General features: G+C 39.2%; 1 protein-coding gene across 2 annotated transcripts in view; it reads right to left on the bottom strand.

Annotated features, from left to right (window-relative positions):
- The window catches only part of ATP10D (ATPase phospholipid transporting 10D (putative)), a 213,060-nt gene that overhangs the window by 26,486 nt on the left and 159,619 nt on the right, over window positions 1–26,955 (bottom strand). For both annotated transcript variants that reach the window (XM_033946099.1, XM_033946089.1), the window contains exons 11-19: window positions 25,149–25,390; window positions 22,182–22,370; window positions 21,379–22,012; window positions 17,552–17,658; window positions 14,559–14,685; window positions 9,949–10,133; window positions 7,338–7,632; window positions 2,605–2,681; window positions 1,560–1,685 (exon numbers count right to left, since the gene is read on the bottom strand). In XM_033946099.1, the coding sequence (XP_033801990.1) occupies window positions 1,560–1,685; window positions 2,605–2,681; window positions 7,338–7,632; window positions 9,949–10,133; window positions 14,559–14,685; window positions 17,552–17,658; window positions 21,379–22,012; window positions 22,182–22,370; window positions 25,149–25,390 (1,982 nt within the window). The remainder of the gene's footprint in view (window positions 1–1,559; window positions 1,686–2,604; window positions 2,682–7,337; window positions 7,633–9,948; window positions 10,134–14,558; window positions 14,686–17,551; window positions 17,659–21,378; window positions 22,013–22,181; window positions 22,371–25,148; window positions 25,391–26,955) is intronic.

Genomic DNA, 26,955 nt, shown 5'->3' on the forward strand with positions numbered 1-26,955 from the left:
AAAGAGACGGCTGCAGGGAGATATGATTGAAGAATACAAAATCCTGAGTGGTGTAGAATGGGTACAAGTAGATTACTTCTTCAAGATTTACAAAGACTAGAGGACACTCGAAGTTACAGAGCAATATTTTTAAAACCAATAGGAGGAAATATTTTTTCACTCAGAGAATAGTTAAGCAGAGGATGTGGTAAGAGCGGTTAATGTAGCTGTTTTCAAAAAAGTTTTGACAAGTTCCTGGAGGAAAAGTCCATAGTCTGCTGTTGAGACAGACATGGGGGAAGCCACCTCTTGCCCTGGATCGATGGCATGTAATGCTGCTGCTATTTGGGTTTTTGCCAGGTACTTGTGATTTGGATTGGCCTCTGTGAAGATGGGATACTGGCCTAGATGGTCCATTGGTCTGATCCAGTAAGGCTATTGTTATGTTCTTATGTGACATGCTGAAATTACTGCGCTGAAACTCCTCTATGGTTGTGAGACCTTTTACTGGCCAAATATTGGAAAACTGAAAAGTACTGTACATGAATGTGAGACCATATTGGTTCTTTGCTCATACCTGAAAGAACTGTAGTCTTGGAAGCTTAATAGTAAACAAACAAACAAACCCCAAGGAAACAAAACCTCACGAGACACAATCTAGAACAGGGCTGCCCAAGTCCAGTCCTCGAGATCTACTGGCAGGCCAGGTTTTCAGGATATCCACAATGAATATGCATGGGAGAAATTTGCCTGCACTGCCTTCTTGGTATGCAAATTTCTCTCATACATGTTCATTGTGGATATCCTGAAAACCTGGCCTGCCAGTAGATCTCGAGGACTGGACTTAGGCAGCCCTGATCTAGAACAAAGATAGTAGGGATGGAAACATACACATCAACCAAGGATAAATATAACTTTCATATAGATATTTTTAGCTATTGTGTACTCTACAATCACTGACTGCTCAGTGATACCTTCACTATTTGTACCCTGTAATTCGTTGATTGTACAGCTCTCTTCATTGTGAACCGCCTAGAAGTCGCAAGATTATGGCAGTATAGTAAAATAAAGTTATTATTATTATTAAAATATACAAATCAGACCCAACACAGTCCATGTTTGGGCTAGAAAGCCTGCATCAGGGGTACATGTGTGATCTAGTGGGTGATGATCTTGAAGATATAATCACATATGACGTAAACAAACAAGAAATGTCAACCGTTCTATAAGAGTGTATGTAAGGAAATTCACGCTATGCTATCAGCAATTTGGAGGTTCACCAGGTTTTTTTGCTGCAACGGGTCTGATTTGTATATTTTAACAGAAACTTCTTTAATTTTTACATTAAAAATATCTATATCAAAGTTATATTTGTCCCTGGTCGATGTGTTCAGTTCCACCCCCACTATCTTTATTCTAGTCTGGTCCAATAAAAAGACATTATAATCAAGACACTGTTACACTGATCTCAATGAACTTCCTATAATTGCTTCAAATTTGTGGACTCTATGACAATTAGAAATGCCTCATCTACCTCTTTTCCCATAAAAACCAATAACCTTTTCCGAATATCTACTTACCAAATTTTTGTAGAAAAAATAAAGAATCATACTGGCGAGTCTTGTATAACACCAGTGACCATGAACAAGTAGCAACTTGAGAAGATGCTTGAAACGAGACACTGCAAAATCACTTGCCATCACAGCCTGAAATTATAACACAGCAACACATGTTTCTTGTAACTTAAAATGTTAGTTATTTGATGTAATAATTGTAATTTATATTGGACATGAACACTGAAAATTATAGGCATATATCTTTAGCATTCTGTTATTATAATGTTTGGATTATAAACTCATTTATTGCATTATTTTACTATCTATAATATTTCATTTGTTATATAAAGTTACAGGCTGCAAGAGCTTTATAACATTGTCTTTCTCCCAGAAATATTTATTCCTGGAATCACTAAACATAGCTAATACCATCTGGATCGCTGTTGGCCAATTCTCTGGCCGATTGCATTAGAGCGATCATTGCGCTACCAAGTTTGCATGCAAATGATTTGCATTAAAATTTTGATTAAATGCTAATCATGAGGTCTGGCATCTGAGCAAACCAGGACCTTAGGCCCCTCCCTGTGCATCACATAGGATAGAGAGAGCCTAAGGCCTTGATTGGCGGGACTTAGGTGTCTGAGACAATCAGGGCCTTAAGCTTATCCAAGTGTATCACATGGCGCACTGGGGAGGGGAAGACCCATCATTTTTCACAGGCGGGTCTCAGAGCTGGAGGGACTGTGCTTTCCTCCAGCTCCCAATGTCTACCAAGGTGTGTGTGTGTGTGGGGAGAGGGGTTTCGGGGAGTGGACTTCGAGGGAGAGCATCTGGTGGGAGGAGGGAGTGGCCATCCCTCCTATCTTTTTTTTCCCCGGGAGGAAGGGGGGAAGGGATGGTTGGGTGGCACCTCCATTGGCAGGAGAGAGTGAGCATCACTCTTGCCAATTTTCTTTCATGGGGGGGGGGATTTCCCAATGCCACGTTCATCAGGGGTTGTTGGGGAGGGCTGTCATTGGCGGTAGGGGACTTTTTTTCATTTATGGGACAGATATTTTGTGTATTGTACCTGCATGCCTTCTTGGCCTGAGATCCCCACTCCAGTATCTGCAACTTGGATCATGCTCACATCATTGGCACCATCACCTTATAAAAGAGTGAAAAAAGTATTATCTGTTTGTTTTGGTTTTCATTTTAAATGATTATCGAGAATCATCATCCTAATGCCAAAGACCACTTGGTTTCGTAGCAGGAGAAAAGAGACTGTTGACCAACAAAGAGTGGAAGAAGAATATAGATGATCACATTGTATGTTTGAAAGGGAACAGGGTGTGATAAAGAAGTAGTATAATCTCCATCTCAGAATGGAGGGAGACCAAAGAGGATTTGTGAACATCCTACTAGTTCAAAACATAAGGTCCAGTCAGTTCTAATTAGAATTTTCTGCTTTTCTTTGCTCCAGAACTCAACTTGAATACATTAAATAGAAAAAGCGAAGAGCTTGCAATTGCTTATACTGACACAGGGTATTTTCCTATCTCTTCCAAGGTTCCATATGCATCAGTAATTCTGGATCTGATAGGAGATTTATTTCCTTTCATAAGTGTAAATAATTGCTTGCATCAATAAGTACTTCCAAACATGGAAAGAATTTCATATGCGAATTTTCAAGTATTTTCAAACCTGGCTGGCAAATATTTGTCAAATTCACTTCACTGTATTTCGTCTTCAAAATCTGAATCACACTGGATCTCAATTACTGTACTTCCATTTGCATATGATTAGGTACTGATCCTATATTTATTGAGAAAATCGAAGAAAACATAGAAAACTTGTCTTCCAAAGATTTAAAATCTGCAAATCTTGTTTCAAACTCAGTTCTAAGGCTTAAAATTTTTTCTGTGTATTTTTGATATGATACAATTTCACCTGGACTGGATGGCACATATCTCAGAGTGCTAATAGAATTGAAAAATGAACTCGCCGAGCTATTGCTGGTAATTTGTAATTTTTCTTTAAAATCCAGCATAGTACCGGAAGACTGGAGGCTAGCCAAAGTGATGCTTATATTTTTTTTTTTAAAGGGTTCCAGAGATGATCTGGGAAATTATAGACTGGTGAGTCTGACATCAGTGTTGGGCAAAATGGAAGAGAGACTATTTCTAAAGAACAAAATGACAGAACGTATATATAAGCATGGATAAATGAGAGAAAGTAAACATGGATTTTGTCAAGGGAGATCTTGTCTTACCAATCTACTGCATTTCTTTGAAGGGGGTGAATGAACATGTGGTAAAGGTGAGCCGGCTGATTTGGATTTTCAAAAGGCATAAGACAAAGAACCTCAAGAAAGACTTCTGAGGAAATTAGAAAGTCATGGGATAGAAGGTAATGTCCTATTATGGATTAAGAACTGGTTGAAAGACAGAAAACAGAGAATAGGTTTAAATGGTCAATATTCTCGATGGAAAAAGGGTAAATAGTGGGGTTCCCCAGGGGTCTGTGCTGGGACCGCTGCTTTTTTAACATATTTATCAATGATCTACACTACACGGACTTGCCCCTAAATATATAACTGACCTTTTCGTCTTCTCAGCCAACAGACACAAGAGAAGCTCACATTCCAACTTCGTTTTCCCCCCCCCAGTGAGAGGTTGTAAACTGAAAAAACACCATGAACATCTTCTCTCGCACCAAGCAGCATCATGGGGTAAAGACCTAGAACAATTGCTTTCGCCCACTACTTATGAGGAATTTAGGAAACGTCTGAAAAAACACCTGTTCCTAAAGTATCTAGACAACTGATCCTCTCTTCTCTCTCCCCTCTATAGCGATTAACTTGTTCTATTGATCACTCTCTCCTCAAAAATGGATTTCCTGTCCTATTAACCCTCTTTCTTCCTCCCCTCTTAAAGTCAATCAATTTGTACCTTTGCTTAATCTTTGTAAACCGCATAGAACTTCACGGTATTGTGGTATATAAGCTGTTATTATTATTATTATTATTATCTAGAGATGGGAATAACTAGCAAGATAATTAAATTTGCTGATGATACAAAGTTGTTCAATTGCAAGAAGACTGTGAGAAATTTCAAGAGGACCTTGTGAGACTGGGCATCAAAATGACAGATGATGTTTAATGTGAGCCAGTGCAAAGTGATGCATATGGGAAAATGAAACCTAAACTATAGCTACATGAAGCAGGGTTCCACATTAGGAGTCACTGCCCAGGAAAATGATCTAGGTGTCATCATTGAGAATACACTGAAATCCTCAGCGGTTAAGAAAGCAAATAGAATGTTAGGAATTATCAGGAAAGGAATGGAAAACGAAGATGAAAATGTTATAATGCCCTTGTATTACTCTATGCATGCTGTACCTTGAATACAGTGTGCAATTCTGGTTGCCATATCTCAAAAAAGATATAACCGAATTAGAAAAGGTACAGAGAAGGATGACAAAAATGATAAAAGGGATGAACAACTATCCTATGAGGAAAGCCTAATGCGGCTATGGCTCTTCAGCTTGGAGAAGAGATGGCTCAGGGGTGATATGATAAAGGTCTATAAAATAATGAGTAGAATGGAAAGGTTAGATGTGAATCACTTGTTTACTCTTTCCAAAAATAATAGGACCAAGGGGCATGCAATGAAGCTACTAAGTAGTAGATTTAAAACAAACTGGAGAAAATATTTTTTCACAGAGCGTGTAATTAAACTCTGGAATTTGTTGCCAGTGAATGTGGTAAAATCAGTTAGCTTATCGGGGTTCAAAAAAGGTTTGGATAATTTCCTAAAAGAAAAGTCCACAGGCCAATTATTGAGATGGCTTGGGGAAATCAACTACTTATTCCTAGGATAAGCAGCATAAAAATCTCTTTTACTGCTTGTGTTCTAGCTAAGCACTTGGGATCTGGGCTGGTCACTTTTGGAAAGAGGATTCAGGGCTTGATAGTCTGTCCCAGTATGGCCATTCCTTTGTTCTTATGAATGATTTGCTTTGATTTCTGGCAACTGGTACTTATTGTATACATCAGTGGTTCCCAAACCTGTCCTGGGGGACCCCCAGCCAGTCAGGTTTTCAAGATATCCCTAATGAATATGCATGAGAGAGATTTGCAAACCTGTCACTTCCATTATATGCAAATCTCTCTCATGCATATTCATTAGGGATATCTTGAAAACCTGACTGGCTGGGGTCCCCCAGGACAGGTTTGGGAACCACTGGTATACATTAATAAAAGTATACTGGTAAACTGGAAAACGTTTCATTTGGTTATTTACTATTAGAACATATTTTATTAGCATGATGCATGGTAAATAAGAATATGGAACACAAAGAAGTCATTTAGAGCAGTGTTTTTCAACCGCTGTTCTAGTGTGCCGCGAGATGTTGCCTGGTGTGCTGCAGGGCCGCCATCAGGGCAGTACTACCAGTCCTGCATTCAGGGGCCCGGAGCTGACAGGGGGCCCGAGGCAGGGGCGCCAGTAGCTCGCCAAGGCAAAGTGAGTCGATCACCCAGGACTCACTTTGTCTTGGCGATCTAATCTATCGAGCCGATAAGTCTTCTTCTCCCCGACGTCAATTCTGCAGTCGGAGAGGAAGTTCAGGCCAGCCAATCGCTGCCTGGCTGGGCGGAACTTCCTCTCCGATTGCAGAATTGACGTCAGGGAGAGCATGCGTCGGCGTCGGCTTTGGGGCCTGTTATCCATTGGTGGGTCCTGTTCCCCGATGGCAGCGGCAGTGGCAGTGGCTTGGGGAACGGCAGGGAGAAAGAAAGAAAGGGGGCAGGCAGGGAAACAGAAGGAAAGAAGAGAAACAGAAAAAAAAGAAAGAAAGGTCAGGGAGAGAGGAAGAAAAAGTTGGGGGAGAGAATGAGGTGTGGAGGAGAGAAAGCATACAGGCTGATAGAAGGGAAGAAAGATTGGATGCACAGTCAGAAGAAGAAAGTGCAACCAGAAATCACCAGACAAGGTAGGAAAAATGATTTTATTTTAAATTTAGCAAAGTGGAGGCAGTATTATCACAGTTTTCAAAGGAATTTGCCCAAATAACTTAATAGTTAACTGGGTAAATTCCCAGAGATGAAAACTTCCCTTCACTTACTATGCACAGTTCTGAATTTATATCTGCTGTCTATATTTTACAATATGGTCACCTTTTACTAAACCGCAATAGTGGTTTTTAGCGCAGGGAGCCTATGAGCGTCAAGAGCAGCGCTGGGCATTCAGCGCAGCTCCCTGCGCTAAAAACTGCTATTGTGGTTTAATAAAAAGGATGGAGGGTATATTTGTCTATTTTTGTATGCTATAAAAACCAAATACAGAGAGAGACTGAGAGCTGTTGGCAAAGAGCTACGTGTGTGTCTTTCTTCGATTCCAGCCAGAATATCAGCTTTGTGTTCAGCCAAACAGGCCCAGGTTTCGCACTGAATAAAGTATTTTATAATTTTTCACTATTCTGTTTACTTAATATTTCATAATAAAGTAATTATAAAATACTTTCTTTGTGTTTATTTGATTCCTATTCAAGAGAATTACTTTATATATAGTCAATATAGGCACAGAGTTAAATTTTTTAACATTTTCTAATGGTGGTGTGCCTCGTGATTTTTTTCATGAAACAAGTGTGCCTTTGCCCAAAAAAGGTTGAAAAACACTGATTTAGAGTAGCACAATGAAGGGGGTTGAGAATAAATTTATAGACACCACAATGTACATATAATAACCATGACTAACTCCTTTCCACATTCATTTAAACTTTCCCAATGTATAAATAAAAGAGCTAGAGTACTTGTCTTACCTATTGCTAAAGTCATCACTTTCAAGGTGTTCCGTACCAGTTTCACCACTTCACTTTTCTGCAGCGGGGTTGCTCTGCAGCAGATGACAGCTCGACACCTCTCTGCCAGTTCCAGGAATTTACTTTGCAAGCTCTCGTGCAATGCATATTCTAAAGTCTTCCCATCAATAACTAAACCATAGTGCTGCTCCGGAGTTTCTGCAGATGGAATTGTACGTGGCTTGACACACCTCACAGGATCATCATCATTTTGGACTTCCTTTAGGATGCTCTTAATTAGGACTTCACAGGCAACCTTGGGCGAAGGAAGGGGGAAGAATTTGAAGATGCTCAATAACTTTTATCATTGATTTCTCAGAGCTACTTGTTTTAGTTTCCACAGCTGTATAAACATACTTTACCCTTTGGAGAAATGCCTAGTTTATATTTTAGTATGTTCCTTTTCCAAATATAGTTGAAAGTTAGAGACCTTTATGATCTTGAAAGTTTATGGTCTAGAATCTCTCTATTAGAAAACTCTAATATAGAATACTGTATGTATGAATAATTTCTGGATTCCAATCTTTGTATTTTTTCCTGATCTTTCTTTGATGACCCCAAGGCACCATAAGAATTTGGTGGGGATTCTAACTAAGGATCTTGGCGATGGGGCTGTCTTACTTGTTAAAAATTTCCTGTTATATGTCATGTATAATTTAATGGTGGCAATTTATTTCTTGAACCTAAGCAATGGTTAGAATTTTTAGTGCCTTGGGAGGGAAGTCCAGCTGTGATGGTAGTTCCCTTTGGTTCACATGTAATCTGGCTGTCACTGATTCATCTATTTTGTAGTTAGAGCTTCTTAGACTCCAGCAATATTGTGGACTAAAGAATGATATTTATTTCCTGTATCAAGGGGTTTCCCTGAATTTTTGTCTTTTTCTGATTTCTTATTCAATGTATATGCTTGAATATTATGTTGAATTCTGAAAGAAAATAAAAAAGAAGACTCCAAAACAAAGCTACACTTTTATTCCATATTTACCTTATAGAGAGGTTCAATGCAGATAACAGTAAAAGGCGACCAGAGAAAGTCTGGGAATTTGCTACATTTGTGTTTAAAAATTTACCCCATCCCCTTTTACAAAACTACACAAGTGGCTGCCGCTGTAGAAACTACCCTGAAGCTTTTAGGAGATTTATTTTTATTTTAAATTTTTTATTGAAAATTTAATGATTAACAATATCAAGTGATACCAAGGAAAAAGGTACACATACAAAGTTATAAATTATACAAACACAAAATAATCCTTTTCAAGCCCACAATATTGGGGAGACATGCTACTTTACAACCACATTGAATAAAGGAAACAAAGAATAATAGGAAAGGTTAGGATTCATTCATATGAATCAAATCAATTTCTTAGGAGATTTAAAGGGCTTTGGGGCTTTTGCTGTATAGCTTTGTAAAAAAAAAAAAAAAAAAAAGAGAGGGGGTGTTAACCTCCTAAAAATGGACTAAAAAAGTTTTAAGTTTCTTTTGAAAACTCAGTAATTTGTTTCTAATTTAATGGCAGGTGGCAATGAGTTCCAGAACTTTGCCGAATGATAAGAAATCAGAATAGAATGCATCTATATCTAATATGAACAGCTGATAGGAAGCAGAGGTTCAATTGATAAAGCAAAGGCAAATGAAGAGGTCTCTCCTGTCAGAAACTGCCTGCAAACGCTCCTACAGCCACTTCATCCCCAACTCTGGAACCAACTCCCACCGCAAATCAGATTACAGAACTCATTGATGACCTTCTGGAAAGCGGTGAAGACCCTCCTCTTCAACTAAAATTACAACTGCAATCTACCCCTTCACCCCCCTTAAATTACCCCTTCCTTCTACCAAAAAGGGGGTGGAAATAAGGGTGCGTCTTATGGAGTGATAACCCCTCCCCGTAGGCAGCCCCCCGTACCTTTTTTTAAAGTCCCCTTTCCATGCTCCTGCCTGTCTGCCTTGCCGGACGGCTCTTCTTCGGTTCGGGCAGAGCGGCGCAGAAGGCAGGCACGTGCTGTTCGCGTTCCTGCCTGGTCCGGCACCGCTCCCTGATTGGCTGCAGTCAGTTCTCGCGACTCGTGAGAACTGACTGCAGCCAATCGGGGAGAGACAGGCAGGACCGTGGTAAGGAGACTTTAAAATAGGTACAGGGGTGTGGGGGTGGGGGGTGCCTGTGCTGCCTATGGGGGGGGGGTTGTGCCTGTGCTGCCTATGGGTGTGTGTGCCTCTGCTGCCTATGAGGGGATGTGCCTCTGCAGCCTACGGGAGAGGGGGGGGGAGAGTGCCTGTGCTGCCTACGGATTTTTCGCTCTATAAGACCCTGTCTCGGCCTACCACTAGACCACCAAAGGGGTACAGGGCAGGGCGGTGGGAATTTTTTTCCTGGGTTTTCCTCCTCTACAGGTGGGTGCATCTTATGGTCCGGTGCGTCTTATAGAGCGAAAAATACGGTAAATACATGATTCTTATACAAACACCAGCAAAAGCCCCTTAGTTTTAAGTGCAAAACAGACACTGGAAGTTACATTTACAGCCAATTTTTGGAAGGAAAAAATGCTACAGGTAGACTCAAGCAAAATTTCTTACTTTACTCTGTGTGTTGAGAGTGAAAATCACACTATCTTGTTGCAATAATTGGCAAGCATAAGCTATGTTGATCGCGGTTTCTTGTTTATCTCCTGTCAACATCCAAATTTTTATTCCTGCTTTTCTCAGGGCCTCTATGGTATCTGGAACACCTTCCTGTAAACGGTCTTCAATTCCAGTAGCACCTATTACCATAAAACATTCATAAGGAATACAATCTTTTAAACTTGCAAATTTTCCAACAAAGAAAAATAGACAATTAAACAGACCAGCAAAGGTTGTGATGTTTAAAGAGGAAACAAAATTAGGGGGGTGGTGGGGAAGTGAATGGGATGATAATAGACTGAGGGGGAAACTAAGATAATTTTGGCTACATTCCCAATGCCTACAAAAGCTGAAAGATTCCCAGCTGGTTTAAAATTCTCTAAGCCAATGTTTCTCAACTTCTTCAAGCCAAGTACCCCCTAAGTCTAACAAATATCAACAGAGTACCCCGCCTAAGCTCCACCCCAGACCCGCCCAAGTTCCACCTCTGACCCCACTCCCATAATAATAGTTCTAATTGTAATGCAATTTCTTCCATTCATTTTAACTATACACACAATATAATCTTAATACGTAATGGTAACCACAAAATTAAAAAAACAAAGCACATTGTACATAGAGAAAATGTTGTCATTTATATTCTTTTTCTTTTTTTCGAAGAGGTTAAGGCAGATGACTTTAATATATACAATGTCACCTTAGTAACAACTATAGAAAAATAGACAAATATAGGGTAAAATATAGACAGCTGGTATAAATTCTCAAAACTGACACATTTCGATCACTAAATTGAAAATAAAATAATTTTTCCTGCCTTTGTTGTCTAGTGATTTCATGAGTATCTGGTTGCACTTCATTATGACTGTGCATCCAATATTTCTTTCTTTCTGCCTCCTGCATGCTTCCTTTCCTCCGGATTTCATTCCCTTCCCCAACCAACATCTCTCTCTGGCCCTCCATGAGAACAACTTTTCTTCCTTTCTCCTCCACCCCTAATGGCAACGTTTCACTATCCATCTGTCTTTCTCTCATTCTCTCCCTTGAGCATAGAGAGAGAGAGAGAAAGAAAGAGAAAGAGAGAGAGAGAGAAAAAAAGATAGATAGATATCCAGGGTGCATCTCTCCCATCCCCTCTACTGCCACATCCAACATTTCTCCCTCTTTCATTCTGCGGATCATGTGCAGTATTTTTCACCACTGCCCACTTCTCCTTCTATCACCCCTCTCCAGCACATGCCACATCTCTTCCTCCATCACTGTGTCCAACATTCCTCCCCCTTGCATCCCCTTCAATCTGTCCCTCTGTTCCCTCTCCGCCACCATATCCAACATTTCTCCCTCTTCCTTCTCTTCCCCAAGCATCTCTACCTCACTCCTCTCTCTCTATACCCAACAATTTTCCTCTTTCTTCCTTTTCCCATGTGCACCATTTCTTTTCCCTCTCACTCACACACTCATGCCCAACAATTCTCCCTTTCTATTCCCTCCTTCCCTCCTATGTCCCAAGTTTGTGCCCCCTTTCTCCCTCCCTTCTGTGTCACATTTTTATGCCTCCTCCCTTCCTTCTGTGTCCCGAGTTCCTGCCCCCTCCCTGCCTTCCAGCCTTTGTCCCAAATTTGTGCCCCTCCCATGTCTCAATGCACTCCATCCTCCCTCCTTTCTCCCTTTGTCCCACATTCATGTCCCCTCTCTCTCTTACTTATTATAACGTGCTCGCTTACTCTTTTCAGGGCCATCCATCTGGGCTGCTACCTTCCTGTCTTCAACCGCACTTGTTAGCAGGGACACGGGCAGTGGCTTTTACATGCTGCATATGGCTGACCCACAAGCCTTCCCTTTGATGTCAGTGGAGGGAGGCATGCAGCTGGAGGGCAGGATGGAGGGAATGGGATCCCGGCGGCGTCGGCATCAATTGAGGAAGGGGGGCAGGAGTGCCACAGCTTGCGTACCCTTGAGAAACTCTGCTCTACGCTACTTCTGTGGAAAACAAATCTTCTAGTCTCCAGCACTTATGGTTTCAGTACTACCCATTTAACAAGAAATCAGGCAAAAATAAGTCACTGTTTCCTCCCATATATAATATATGAAATGAAGTAACACTCATTTAAAAAAGCAGGTTATACTTCTATGGAAAACTAGGAAACAGCTGCAGATACTACAGAAGCTAACAAAAAGGCATAAAGAGCACCATTAAAAAATATCATAGGGAAAAAAAAGTTTTATGTTGGTAGCAAGCTAGCAACTCTAATTCTGCCTTTGGAAGTTCTACAACCACTAGGCTACAACCTAAGAATGAGCAACGTTTTGATCAATTGTTGCTATTTACTTAGGGCTCCTTTTTTAAAGACTTGGAAAGCTCTGGTGTGCGATTACTGCAGTTTAATAGGGTTTATGATGGACATAGGCATCCTGTGGCAAATTCTAAATGAGCACGTACAAATCACATGTTAAAAAATATTAAATTTTTCTGGGAAAGGGCATTTCTGTGCTCCCAGTTAGTGCTTCTACACTACTGCATGCTGATTTGTCGGCAGTGATAAAAATGGCCTTAACACATGGGAAAGACTCATGTAGGTGCACGCTAGCCACTTTCTACCAAAGCTTTGTATAATTTTGATGGATAATACCAAAAGAAAGCCAGTAACAATTATACCGTGTTTCCTGGAAAATAACACCTGTCCCAAAAATAAGCCCTAGTCCCTGGATTCACTGGCAGCAACTCTTCCCCCCACCCAGCCCCTTAACCCCCACTGACCCTCCATCCTTCCCTTCCATCTGAACCCCTACATACTTCCCTCAAAAGCAGTGTTAGGCCGGCAGCACTTTAGACAGGCTTCGCGGCCTTCTCCGCCAGGGAATTCCTACTAACAAATTAAAATTAAACTCAACTAAAACCAAAGTTCTATACTTCCACACACCCCAACAGACGGCACCAACAAGCATCACTCTTCAATCGGGTAAGACCCGCCCTGTAGAATAATTCTCCAAAATCTTAGGTTACTTCCTGGACTCCACACTTACCATGGAACCACAAATCTCCAGTCTCCGAAAGAAATCCCTCTATACCTTGAGACAACCAAGGCTAATCAGACCATACTTTCACCAACACCACTTTGCCTTAGTTGTATAATTGATGATACTACCACAACTGGGCTACTGCAACTCCATCTACATGGGAATCAACACCACTCTGAGTCACAAATGCAACTCATCCAAAACACCAGAGACTAATCTTCAATCTGTCAAATTAATCTTCAACCTGAGAAAAAAATGACTCGATTACAGAGCAGACTTCATCAGGCAACTGTACTGGCTATCTATCCAATCACAAATAACTTTCAAAACTGCATGCATCATTCACCGTATACTTCACTGCCCCTTCTCTTTGGAATTTACTGCCTATATATCTCCGTAACGAATCAGATATAAAACAATTTAAAATAGAATTAAAAACATTTCTATTCCGAGACGCATTTTGTTAAATGCCCTTTTTTTTTTGACAATCTTTTTACCTAACCTACTGTTTTAGTCTTTATGACTTACCTATCCTATATTTATTGTAGTTCTTCCCCATCTGTCCTTTTGTTGCTGTATGTTTGCTGTATGTTTGCTTGTCTTCCCTGTTTTAATATGTTTAACATGTTTTTGTGTAATTTTATTATGTTAACCGCTTAGAAATTGTATTAAGTGGTCAAACAAATCTTTAATAAACTTGAAACTTTATGGAAACTCCGCAGCTCCTCTCATCCAATTCTTCTCAAAGGCATGGTCTACTTCCCGCAGAACCCTCAACAGAATACTTCTAAATCTCCCTTCCACAAAAAATCTGCAATACAAACGTGTTTTCCACTCCATGCTCACCTTTCTAGGCGTAAAAACTTGGAATGACCTTACTGAAATGACCAGGATGGAACCTAACTACACCATATTCCGGAAGAAACTGAAAACTCATCTATTTGACACTTAACCACCTGTATCCTCTCCTCCCCCCTCCTACCCTCCTCTTCTCTTCTCCCACCCCTCCTCCCCTTTCTCCTTCCTCACCCCTCTCTTTAAGTTGCCTTGAGCGACGCAAAAATAGAAGATTAGATAAGACATGGAGGATGAGAGTGTTGTCCACAGAAATAGAGAACAGGGGGAGGGGGGAAGTGGGTTTAGGTGGAAAGATAAGAACAGGTACATATGCACATTCTTCCTAGACACAGAAAGTTGCATCTGCCCTAGATTCCAACTCTTCTAACTGGACACAGTTATCTTCAAAATTAGATAAATGCCAAGGGCAAGAATTCAATTTAGCCAGACTGCATTGCCATTCAGCATAAAAAAAACTTATAGCCTACTAAGTGGGTTACAAAAAACATACAAAATCTTAACAAAATAAAATCAAGACATACATAATAAAATTTTCTTCTCAAAGTACATATTCTGATTTAACATTCATCCTTACTATTTTTCAATTCATTCTAAAAAAATTTTGAAATTAACCGATCATGCAATAGGCCTTGCAGATTTGTTATACGCTGAATACAACGATAATATGTTAAAATAAAGTGCCTTCTACACACCCAGCAATGTCAATCCAGTCTCCAATCTCATGGCAGAAGCAAGCAGCAGCTCTTCCCTATTGTCAATACTGGTTTCAGCCAAGAAGTGTGAATTTAACCACTCAGCATATTCAGTTTCATTCATTACCTGAAAAGTAGGTGAACACAAAACCACGACCATGATTTAAATCATTTAGTTATCTTCTCTTCAAAAGAGATGTTTCATTTTTCTAACCTAACAAAATAATCTTCATATAGTCATCACTGGAGAGGTTAACTTGGCTACAGTAAGAGTTATGCTATTATTGCTAATCAAGTATCACAGATTGAAGAGAATTTTCATAGGTCACACTGAGGAGACCAAATTTGTGTCCTGAAATATCCTATCCAATCCCTTATTACCTACTAATTAGAAGAAAAGTCGCTCTAGTTCCACTGATCACGTTTCACTTTCTTCTTATATACATGACTAGATATCAGCTTTACAAGAACATAAGAATAGCCTTACTGGATCAAACCATAAAGTTTCATCAAGCCCAGTAGCCCGTTCTCACAGTGGCCAATCCAGGTCACTAGTACCTGGCTAAAACTCAAAGAGTAGCAACATTCTATGCCACTGATTGAGGGCAAGCAAAGGCTTCCCCCATGTCTTAATAACAGGCTATGGACTTTTCTTCCAGTAAACCTTTCTTAAAACCAGCTATGCTAAGTACTTTTACTACAATCTCTGGGAACGCATTCCAGAGCTTAACTAATCTCTGAGTGAAAAAATATTTCCTCCTATTGGTTTTAAAAGTATTTCCCTGCAGTTTCATTGAGTGTCCCCCCCCCCTCTTTGTAATTTTTGCCAGAGCGAAAAAATCGATCCACTTGTACCTGTTCTACTCCACTCAGGATTTTGTAGACTTCAATCATATCTCCCCTCAGCCTTCTCTTTTCCAAGCTGAACAGCCCTAACCTTTTTAGTCTTTCCTCATACGAAAGGAGTTCCATCCCCTTTTATCATCTTGGTTGCTCTTCTTTGAACCTTTTCTAATGCCACTACATCTTTCTTGAGATAAGGAAACCAGAAATGAACGCAATACTCCAGGTGAGGTCGCACCATGTAGCGATACAGAGGCATTATAATATTTTTAGTCTTGTTAACCATCCCTTTTTTAATAATTCCTAGCATCTTGTTTGCTTTTTTGCCTGCCGCCACACTGGGCAGAAGGTGTCATCATATTGTCTACAATGACACCCAGATCCCTTTCTTGGGCGCTAACCCCCAAGGTGGACCCTAGCATCCGGTAACTGTTATTTGGGTTATTCTTCTCAATATGCATTTGTCCACATTAAATTTCATCTGCCACTTGGACACCCAGTCTTCCAATTTCCTAAGGTCTGCCTGCAATGCTTCACAAACCGCATGCAATCTTGAGCATTACACACAATTCTGGCTACTGTATCTAAAAAAAAAAAAAAAAGAGATAGATGAATTAAAAAAAGATTCAAAGCAGAGCAGCCAAAATGATAAAAGGGGATGGAGCTCCTCTCTTGAGGAAAGACTAACGAGGATGGAGATCTTCAGCTTGGAATAAAGGGGGAGGGGATATAACTGAAATCTACAAAATTCTTAGTGGTGCAGAATGAGTAAAGTGAATCAATTTTTAACCCTTTCAAAAAAATACAAAAACTAGGGGACTTGCAATTAAATTATATGGAAATACTTTTAAAACAAATAGGAGAAAATATTGTTTCACTCAAAGAATAGTTAAGATCTGGAACTTGTTGCCATAGCTGGATTCAAGAAAAGGGTGGACAAGTTCCTAGAGGACAAGTCCATAGTCTTCTATTGAGACAGACATGGGGGACGCCACTGCTTTCCCTGGATTAGTAGCGTAGATTGTTGCTGCTATTTGGGTTTCTGCCATGTACTTGCGACATGCATTGATCACTGTTGAACAGGATACTGAGCTAGATGGACCATTGGTTTTACCCAATATGGTAGTGTATAGCAAACTGTGTGCCGTGGCACACTACTGTGCCTTCTTAGATTTTAAGCTGCAGCATACAGGGGCAGGAAGAGAGGCACCGGCATCAGCTAACTTGCAACTTCCTGTCTTCTACTGCTGATACTCGTGTCGGCAACAGAAAACACAAATAATTTCCACTGATCAAGGCTTGGTTTTGTCACTATAGCTCATAGCTTGATTCTTCCATGCAGGGATGGCTTTGTCAAAAATGAAAATCTTAGAGCAAAAAGCATATCCGATAACATACAAAGGGGGTCATTTATTAAAGGTTAGTGCATGCTAATGAGCCCCAGAAGGTTTCAGCTGCATTCATGAAAAGAGTGTGATCTCTTTCAGTAATTACAGTATTTCTGTATCTGAAAAATGTTATTCTACTGCATAGACAGTGTCAGGTTTCCTAATATAGTTCATTAAACAAGCTCAAACTGGTTATGCTATAACTTCTGGGGTGCCAATATCTATTTCAATTATGCAAATACTCATTGACAGCATGCATGTAAATGGATTATTACCAGCAAAACAGATGTCACCGATTTCAGAACAATAAATAAAGATACCACTGAAGAGTTCTGAATATAAAAGTAGACTTAGGGCTCCTTTTACTAAGTTGCAAAAGCGTTTTTAGTGCACGCTAAACCCGTGCTACGTGGCTAGAACTAACGCCAGTTCAATGCTGGCGTTAAGGTCTAGCGCGCGTGGCAATCCAGCGCGTGCTAAGCGCGCGTTAAAACCGCTATCGCAGCTTAGTAAAAGGAGCCCTTAGTCCTTATGACAATAACAGAAAAGCACGTCACTAATGCCAATTTCTACCACAAGTCAGTCAGTTTAAAATTCACAATTGTATGTAACAGTTATCCATTGCTGAACATTTGTTCTTTTTGACCATTTAGCATACTTTTGTATTCCTTTGTTTTTTATTAATAGAAAAATATACAACCAAACATGATTTTTCTGTTTGGTTGTATTATTATTTGGAAGCAGAATTAATTTCATATGCACCTTTTTAGCAATACATAACGTTCGCAGGCCTCCTTTAGCATACTCATCTAAATGTTCCTGAGTTATCTTTTTAATTTTTTTCTGATGCATTTCTTTTTGGTCAGCATCTGAAACACAAAAAAAATCTTCTGTAATTGTCACTCATGAATAATTGTCACACCTACAAATAAAAAGATTATATGAATTCTTACTTTTCATGACCACGAAGAAAAAAATGAAACCATTTTTGCATGTAATGCCAAACCTTGAATGGCATCATGGAATGACTTATAATGACTCTTCAAAATGTAGGGACACACCTCAAGTATCTATTAATAAGAAAACCAGTGTGAATGTCAAAAAACTGTTCCTGCCACAGGAGTGAATTTTTAATATTACAATTTACTCAAAAAAGGCTCAACAAGTAAAGAATTTGGAAAAGAAGAGGATTGGAAACCTGTATTTGATAAAGAAAAGATGATTTAAAAAAAAAAAATCTTTATTATTTTTCAAATATTAACAGTGCATTACAAAGAATTTAAACATAAACGAATCAGGAAAAGCACTTTAAATATACAAACATGTTGAAAACAATCATTTTCTCCCCCCTTCCCTTTCACCAATAAAAGTAGAAACACCTATATAATTTCAATAAATAATAATGCTTTCCTCCTCCCTCCCTCTCACCCTGAAAATCAACTAAAAAGAAAAGGTACATGACAGCTAATATGATGCAATAAATGATGTCAATGGGCTCCACACCATTTTAAATGCATTACTATATCCCAAAAATTCAGTGTTCATTCTTTCATACTTGTAACTGGAACATAAGTTCGCCCACCAGAAAGTATAATTAAGTCGATCATAACTCTTCCAATTGCGTGTTATCATTTGCATGGCTATTCCCGTCATTATTAAGAAAAGCCGGCTTTTATAACGATCCAAAGAAAGTTTAACATGTAGTAGAGTACCACAAATTATGGCTTCATAAGTCAACAGAATTGATGACCCAAGCACAACATTAATGTTTACTTCCAAAAATTAAGTATCAATGGACAATAGAACAGACGATCCAAAGTCCCTATATCAATATGACAGTATCAGCATCTATTAGACTTAGAACTGTCTAACTTTAGCAAACACACTGGGGTCCAGAAAATCCTATGCAACAAGAAAAAACAAGAAAAGATGATTTTGATCTGGGAGAACTATAGAGGAAGAACCTGCTTTCCGGATGTGAGTGAATAATATTGACGATAGCTAGATGCTGGGTTTGAAGGTGTCTTTGGGGGCAGTGAGATTCACTGTTCCTTTTCAACATCCTTTGAAATTGCGCCACAGTTGAAAGCAGTGCAGCAGTTAAATACTTTGTCACCCTGGAATTGGTGCATGAGATGTGAAGATCGATGGGGCTTATTCCCCGTGATTTATTTGCATATGATAGCCAAACATATGAAGAGAAGTGCTACTACCGAAGGATTGGACATTTCCTCTCAGATAAGTGGTCTTTTTTTTCAATTTTTTTCTTTTCTTTTTTTGAGAACTTTTTGAATGATAACATTTTGCTCCTGATTATGGAAGTGAGCTATGAGGAAATTTTTGATATAATATTTACAATAGGATACCAGTTTTGGGGGAGTACTGTTTTGGGTTATTTTTTTGATAAGTGCTCTTTTTATCTGGTACCTATTAGCTGATAAGATTCTGCGCTCTAGTATAGCAGTGGTTCTGGGCAGTTTAGGCTGTCCTCTATGCTTGTAGAGCCTTTGAGGCAGTTTTGAGTAAATTGTAATATTAAAGATTCACTTCTGTAGCAGGAACAGATTTTTGATATACATACTGTTTTTCTTATTAATATGACTTATAAAGACTGCATGATTTGAGCTATATGAAGCAGTTACATCTCTAGAGCTTTCTAGATAAGTTTTGGGTAAGTAGAGCCATGCATTGATGAACCAAATGCAACTCAGTCTAGCTATTAACTATAATGGAAAATGTTTAAAATATCCAAGGTTCAGGATGAGGCTACACCCCCTGGTTTTCCTTAAGACAGAATACTTGGAATAAAATAAAAGGCTTCCTTCCTAGAGTGAACCAAGTTTGTCAGTTTGAGGCTCTGGAAGGAAAACATGGCCCTCTGCTGTTGAACTTACTAAACTAACCAAAATTATGCAGTTTATAATACAAAAAAAGTATAAAACAGAAATTAATGAAGAAAAACTTATTACAGTATAAATATATTATCATGATTTATATAGTCCTGTTTATGGTGTGTTCAGTGCTCCAACATATAAGTCGTCAATAAGCAAGACTAATATGAAGAGGAACCATAAAAAAATATCAGCAGGCTGCCTAGCCAGGTGTCCTGAGGGCTGATCCTATTAGCAGCAGACTTCCATGGCATGAGTCTGTGTCTTCTCCCAGGCAGAGGTCCCAAATAGAAACCTCTGGACACCAAGCCCCCAAACAAATACTGAAAAAAATACCTGAAAATAACAAAACCGCAAATCAGATCAGAAACACTTCTGAGAAACTCGCTTGCAGAAAATAAACTGAGGGGGCAGGAGCAGCTCCCTGGGAAGGAGGTTGAGTTGAAAACATGATTGACCTTTTATTTGCAAGCAACTTGCAGGTTTAGATACAAGACCCTACGGTTCATGACCAAGAGACACATTGCACTAGAACAGATATTTGGGTTCTCACAAATATTAATTTTTGTAAAATATATCACTGCCACAATGTTCAATAAAAATCTGATAGCTTGTGCTACATACCAAAGTCTATCATACACACTCCGCTACTGCCCTCAGCTCTGTCAATGAAGAGGCCACTTTAAATTGCTTCATTTCACATAAACAACTACCGGAAAGTCCTAAACACATATTTTTCCTGTCCTAAAAAAGACATAATTATGGCTCCAGTTACTGCGCAACACCATTTAAAGGGTGCTTTAACATATAGGCCATCTTTTTTGTATGTTACACAATTTCATTCTCTTGCCTATCATAAAATGCAATGTGGGGAAAAGAAACCCATGTTTCCATTTTCTTGGCCTCTTTAAAAATGTGAAGGAGCAAGTCCGAGTGCAAAATGGAGGATACTGGTTATGTTCGAGAGGTGGGGATAGGAGTACTCTGGTGAAAAAATGGGTCAGGCCTAGAATATCTCTATCTCTAATAAACACTTTCACAAAAAATGTAAGAATGACGTCTAATGGATGTCTATAGCTCCATTAATCATAAGATGCAATTCAAAAAACAGAGGAAAAAGCCTCAGACTGAGGCCCTCCCACCACCACAATGGTGGTTTAAAGGTGGTTAGGCAACTTGGGTCTTTTTGCTATATATTCAGGCCTAGAAGATGCCATGATACTTATGAAAGTAGTTTTCCTATGATTAGGTTCTTTAAGGCCCTGTGTAATATTTCAAGGCTGAAATTGGGCAGAAGTGATGCTCTCAGGCCTGAGAGATGAGAATTGACAGGACCAAAGAATACTGATAGAAGATAATTACACCCCTTGAAGTGTTAACATATTAGCATCAAGTAAGCTGTTTAAGCCCCAGTGTTGAACAGTACATCTAGCATTAAATACCTAATAAAGCTATTTGCATTTTTTTAGGTTGTTTAGGTTATTTGAGCTTCACAGATCCTATATTTCTTCTAAATTTGTTTTCCACTTCTCACAGAACTCTGTAAGATTCTGTGATTGCATTAAAATACATTGTGATCACATTTATATTTTTGGAAAAGGACACCTTTAAAAGGATGTTTGAAGTATTTTTTTTAAATGCAAAGGCACTGAAATCAAATGCAGAAAACAAAAATACTATATAAAGTAATGCACTTACCTGAGGAAGTACACAGCAAATCCATAACAACAGAGTCTGCACCCTTTGTGTATACCACCACTCTATTGGAGAGAGGATGCCTAACAACTACTGACATTCTTTTCCTTACGGAGTCAAAAGGCAGGATGTGCAAAAGTTGAAATGTTAGAGGTCCTACAGATGCAAACTCTACAGTGATTTGGTCAGGAGTTCTGGCCAATAACGTGCATTTATACGCCATGGCAGCATGAACTAAAGCAGCTTCGTCAGGACTCTCTGCTTCATAGCACAGCTTGGATGCAGAAGAGTATTCAAATGATGACCCAGCATCAACACAACTGCTATCCGTAGCTACTGCAGCATCCATGTTAGCTATATCTTTAGGTATAAGTTCTTCTACAGGTGGCTGGTCACCAGCGGCCTGTAGTTCATTAGGTTTAAGGGAAGTCCCATCTGGGACAGGTGAAGCCTGCTTCATCCTACTAAAAAAAGAGAGTTTCCGTGCTAAAGTGCCAGTGCCACTGCCTTCTGATGATTGCTCTTTTCCATTTGAAAGAGATGGCGAGTTGAGTTTTGGGACAGAAAACCGCTGGAACAACTGTTTGATCTCTTCAAGAGATTTCACTGGCGTTCTGAATAGTGAAGGCACTCGGACCTGTTAACATATAAAAATATAAAAAAAAGCCTGAACATTTCAGTTTTAGTTGCCAAGGCAAACAATTTCAATAATAAGCGACAGGTCTATGCTCTAATGTGTGCATTCTTCTTGAGTATGCAATAATAAAAATATATACTGCAGCTCCACTGGGAGTCAATTGTTTTACCTTTTGCCGGGGTTGATTAGGGGTTGAAACCACTACAGTATTGCAGATTGTCAGAGCAAGAAAGAAATCCATAATGTACATAGTTTCCATGAACAACTCTCCATCAGTATCTTCTGATAATGTAGGCAAATGAGGTGTTATCTGGTAAACTTTTCTTAAAAGTGATGGATCTGGAATAACATCTTTCTCCTATTGATCAAAAAGAGAAATAACTCAATGAATGCTTATTGGTGCTAGATTCAAAATACTTTTATAGAAATAATGAAGAATTTTAATACAAAATGGTTTTCATTTGTTCTGCGAGGTTTAATAACCATGTTGGTCCTGAGGAATACTGGAGTCTTTCTAGGTTGTGACTGTCAGTATCCCAAAACTGAATTGCTCTGGAAGTAAGGGCAGGTCCAGTGAGAAATTTTATTCCATTTCATACTACTCAGTTAATCCCTCTTTTGCTGTTACCTGTTGCACATATTGATTGCCCTTTTTACTGGGCTGATTTCACCAATGTGCACATAGCATCCCAATATGCACACTTACCTTTCCCTGAAGGATAATGCCCTGCTATCCCAAATTTGTACAGAGAAGCTCTCTAACACATTGTACATCCCTTATTTCTAATATACTAGTATGAATACAAGAGCTTTGTTTTTTGGCCCTTATGTCTGGTTATCTTCTGCCAAGCTAAAGGTATCTAAGAAATTACCTATCCAATGGTTTCAATGGTAGTTGATACCACATTGTTTAAGCCTTATTCTTCTTTCATATTTTGTTGTCTGTTTTTTTTACTGCCAATCTTCTTTATCACCTCTGCTTCTCCTCTTACATGCTATTTGCTTTCTGATCTTAATCCTTTTCAGGTTAAATAATATTTTCTTCACTATCACACTGGTCTCAGTTTGTCACTATCAGCACATGCCCCTTAATCTCTGGTGTGCTTTGATTTACTTAAACATTTATATTCTGCTGGTCTTAGTGGATCACAAAACATGAATACAATTATCTAGGGGCAGACTGTAGGGAAAGGTCAGCCCAGATAGGTTTTTTCCTCTTATTAGTCCACAGGATCTCTCATTACACCATAAACAAAGCACAATTATTTAACAAATTCCGGACTTCCGGCCTTGTATTCAGATGGTATTTTATTTAAGTGCCACAAACAGCTTGCATCTCAACTGAGAGAAAAATATACCAGCATTGCATTACATTAGAGATTTCTAATCCGCCATTGCCTTGCAGTTCAAGCTGGACTACAAAAGAATTACAAAAAGGTATTACATGAAGAAGATATCTGGTAATTTCTAGAGGAGAAACGGAGTAGATGAGGTTGCTTTGGGGAATTGGAAAGGTATTAGGGAAGGAGCAAGCGGTATTAAGTTGTTTGCAGAAATTTTTTAAAGAGTAGAGTCTTTATTTCTTTTCTGAATGTTTTGTAGTCTGGGGTCATAATTAGTAGATTGGAGATTTGGTTGTCGAGTTTTGCTGCTTGCGTGGCTAGGAGGCCATCATATAGTTTTTTCCGTTTGACTTCTTTGATTGGAGGGTACGTGAATGGAGTGTGGGTTTTCATGTACAACATTTTTAGCAATTCCCCAAACCAATTCAAATTAGAAAAGATGACTATACAAACCAGCTCCCCATATAAAGTATAGCATGAGGCTGGTGAAATTTTGTCTCCATCCACTGAAAGCAGAGGAGCCATTTCATTGTTATTAGGTTTTGTTTTGTTTTTTTGGCCACACTCCTTCCTTCCTCTTCATGTCCAGTAGTTTCTCTGGCCTCCTTATACCCAATAATCTTCTTATTCTTCCCCTCATATTTATTTTATTTATTTATTTATTTACAGAACTTATTATCCGCTTATCTCCTAAGCAGCTTACAAGTAAACATATACAGTAAAGGTCGAAGTTTACAATACATTTCACAACACATTACAAACATCAATCAGCTTTGTTTATATTGTTCAACAAAAATTGTAGTCATCCTCTTAACATTTTATTGGACGCAAGAGGGACAGTTAAAAGCTAAGACAAAAAAAAGAGCCTTTAGTAATTTTTAAAATAGCAGTACATTGTTACAAAAGCGTATTGCTCCGGACAGTCCATTCCAAAGCGCCAGATCCACAATTGAAAACAAGACTTTCTAGTGGAGGCATACTTAATTTTATCTCTCATTCTTGCATCTAACAGCATCCTATTTTCCGATCTCAAAACTCTATTAGGTTTATATATTTTCAAGCATTTGGTCAGATAGTCTGGAAGAGTGTCATATATCCCTTGATGGATTATTTTCAAAACCATAAACCGTACCCAATGATAGATTGGCAACCAATGCAATTTCTTTAAAATTGGAGTAATATGTTCACATCATGCTGCTCACGTCAAGACTCGTGACGCAGAATTTTGTATAATCTGTAATGCTTTTAAGCGGGTAGATGGAAAATCCAGGTAAATATCCAGCTGTATTGCCTATTCCTCACTCACACCTTGGTCCCCCCCCTCTCCATACCTGTTCTTAAGACTTCTCAGAAGCCTCTCAGTTATATGCAACTGTAATGCATATGAACATAGGGCAAGTTTATGGAGTACTAGGGATTAAGGTGCTATTAAGAACAGACTTAAGTTAAATATTCCCCACCTTAACTGCAGGCCACTGCACTCCTACAAACAAGATGGCAATAAATCATTGTATAGCAAACAATCTCAATTAGTACACGTGATCTGCATTTTTGATGACCCACAGCGTTACGGATTATGCCAGAAAATCAAGTAGGCCTAAGATGAGTATTATTTGGTACCGATGTATGCTAGATTAGTTTTTCCTGCAAATTAAATACTGTATATACCAATGGTGATGCAATTCCTTTACAAAGTCATTTATCTGTCCTTATAAGAAAATGAAAAAAACAAGAGCCTTTTATGAATTACTTCAGCAGATCATTGGGAACAATACCAATTACTTCCTACTTACCATGGGGCTACTAAAGGCTACATGTCTACAACGTGGGATGCTACTGGCTCCATCTTCTTCCCTGCTTAGCAATGAGCTGCTGTCAGTTAGATTATTCAAAGACTTGCAACTCATAGGCCTGCTTATTGCTCCACAGCAGTTGTGTGCCTTCTGTCTGGTTGTATTGCTTAGGAGACCACATGCAGCATCTGTTATATCTTCATCTTGAGAGTCGATCTCTTGGTAGGTTTCAAGTCTCTTGGCTATACACAGAAGAAAAAAAAAAATCTTACCTTACACACAATACTATTTTAAAACATACACAATCATTACTGAATAATTCTTATAGGCATAGTACTCAGAAATGAAAAGGCTTGTAAGAAATTAGCATAAGATCACAATATTCTAATAACTCTCTCCCAAACAAAACTGCTCCTCTATCATTTTAGAAAGGGTAGGTTAAAAAAAATGCTACATTCAGGTGGTAAGACTAAAATGATCTAACACAGGACAGGGGTCTCAAAGTCCCTCCTTGAGGGCCACAATCCAGTCGGGTTTTCAAGATTTCCCCAATGCATGAGATCTATGTGCATGCACTGCTTTCAATGCATATTCATTGGGGAAATCCTGAAAACCCAACTGGATTGCGGCCCTCAAGGAGGGACTTAGAGATCCCTGACGATTCTAACACAAATGACAACACTAGCAATGTATTCAATTTGGAGGACAACCTATCTTTATCTCTGTTCAAAAATGCATAAAAATCTTTAGTAAATATTAAGGGGCTGATAAATCAGAGCGTAACTGCTACTGTAGGGACAACTCCTCAAGGAATAGAGCCACATTAGTTTGCACTCTGAAGAGACTTTATTCCTCTAATCCTATTATCTTTGATTAAGAAAAAGGCAAGACATCCTACTATTTAATTACAAAAGCATTAAGTTTTTTAAAAAAGAATTGCATCGGTTTATTAAACTCGCACACTATTTAACATGTTATGCAACTAAGGGGAGGGGGATTTATCAGTATGGGCTACCTCTAAGACCTTTTATTTTACTATTAGTCCCTGTTGTTAGAAACTAGGGGGAATACGTCTAAAAACCAGCCTAAATCGACACTTAGATGATCAGTAAAGCAAGTTGTCCAAGTGCCGATAATTGAGCTGGGTTTTAGATGTATTTAAAAATGACTTAGGCCTCTTCAGTGCTGCTGAATGTTGTCACAGGGCTGCCCCTGTTCCTAGTGAGGAAAGAGGAGGGTAAATTTAAAAACATTAAAAGCATTCTTAAGCCTGCTAATTTAATTTCCAAAGCAGCCCCTAGGAGTACTCACAAGCCAAGCCTTCCAGCAAGGAAACCTCCTCAAAACATGCCTAAAGCATCCAGCACTGGTTTAGCTTTCCCCAAGCCAGCTGTAAGGAAACGGCCAAGAAGACTACATGTCTCAGCAGCCATAGTACCAGAGAAAGGAAGGAGCAGGAATGGAGTACTGGCCACACCCAAATCAAGCTCAAACTGGTTTAGGCCAGGTGAGAAGTTCTCTAAGAGCAGGCTACCCTAACACACCTGCAGGGAGGACTAATCAGCTCCTTGCAATAAAAGAAAAGGGTTTAGCTTCCACAGAGACAGTTCCAGGGCCAGCCTCAGAGTGCACACCTGCTCCAGACTCAGCAAGCCAGAGCCACACTGCAAAAAGAAAGCAGCAGACTACAGCCACAGAGAACCAGAAAGCAACAGTCCACCTCATGGCAGCAAACTCAGGCAGAGGTTTATGATGAAGAGGCTAATAAGGTTGATTCTGGGTTTGTGCAGGATAGTGAAATGGCGGC

This window comes from Geotrypetes seraphini, chromosome 1 (assembly GCF_902459505.1).
Source record: "Geotrypetes seraphini chromosome 1, aGeoSer1.1, whole genome shotgun sequence".
NCBI classification, from domain to species: domain Eukaryota; kingdom Metazoa; phylum Chordata; class Amphibia; order Gymnophiona; family Dermophiidae; genus Geotrypetes; species Geotrypetes seraphini.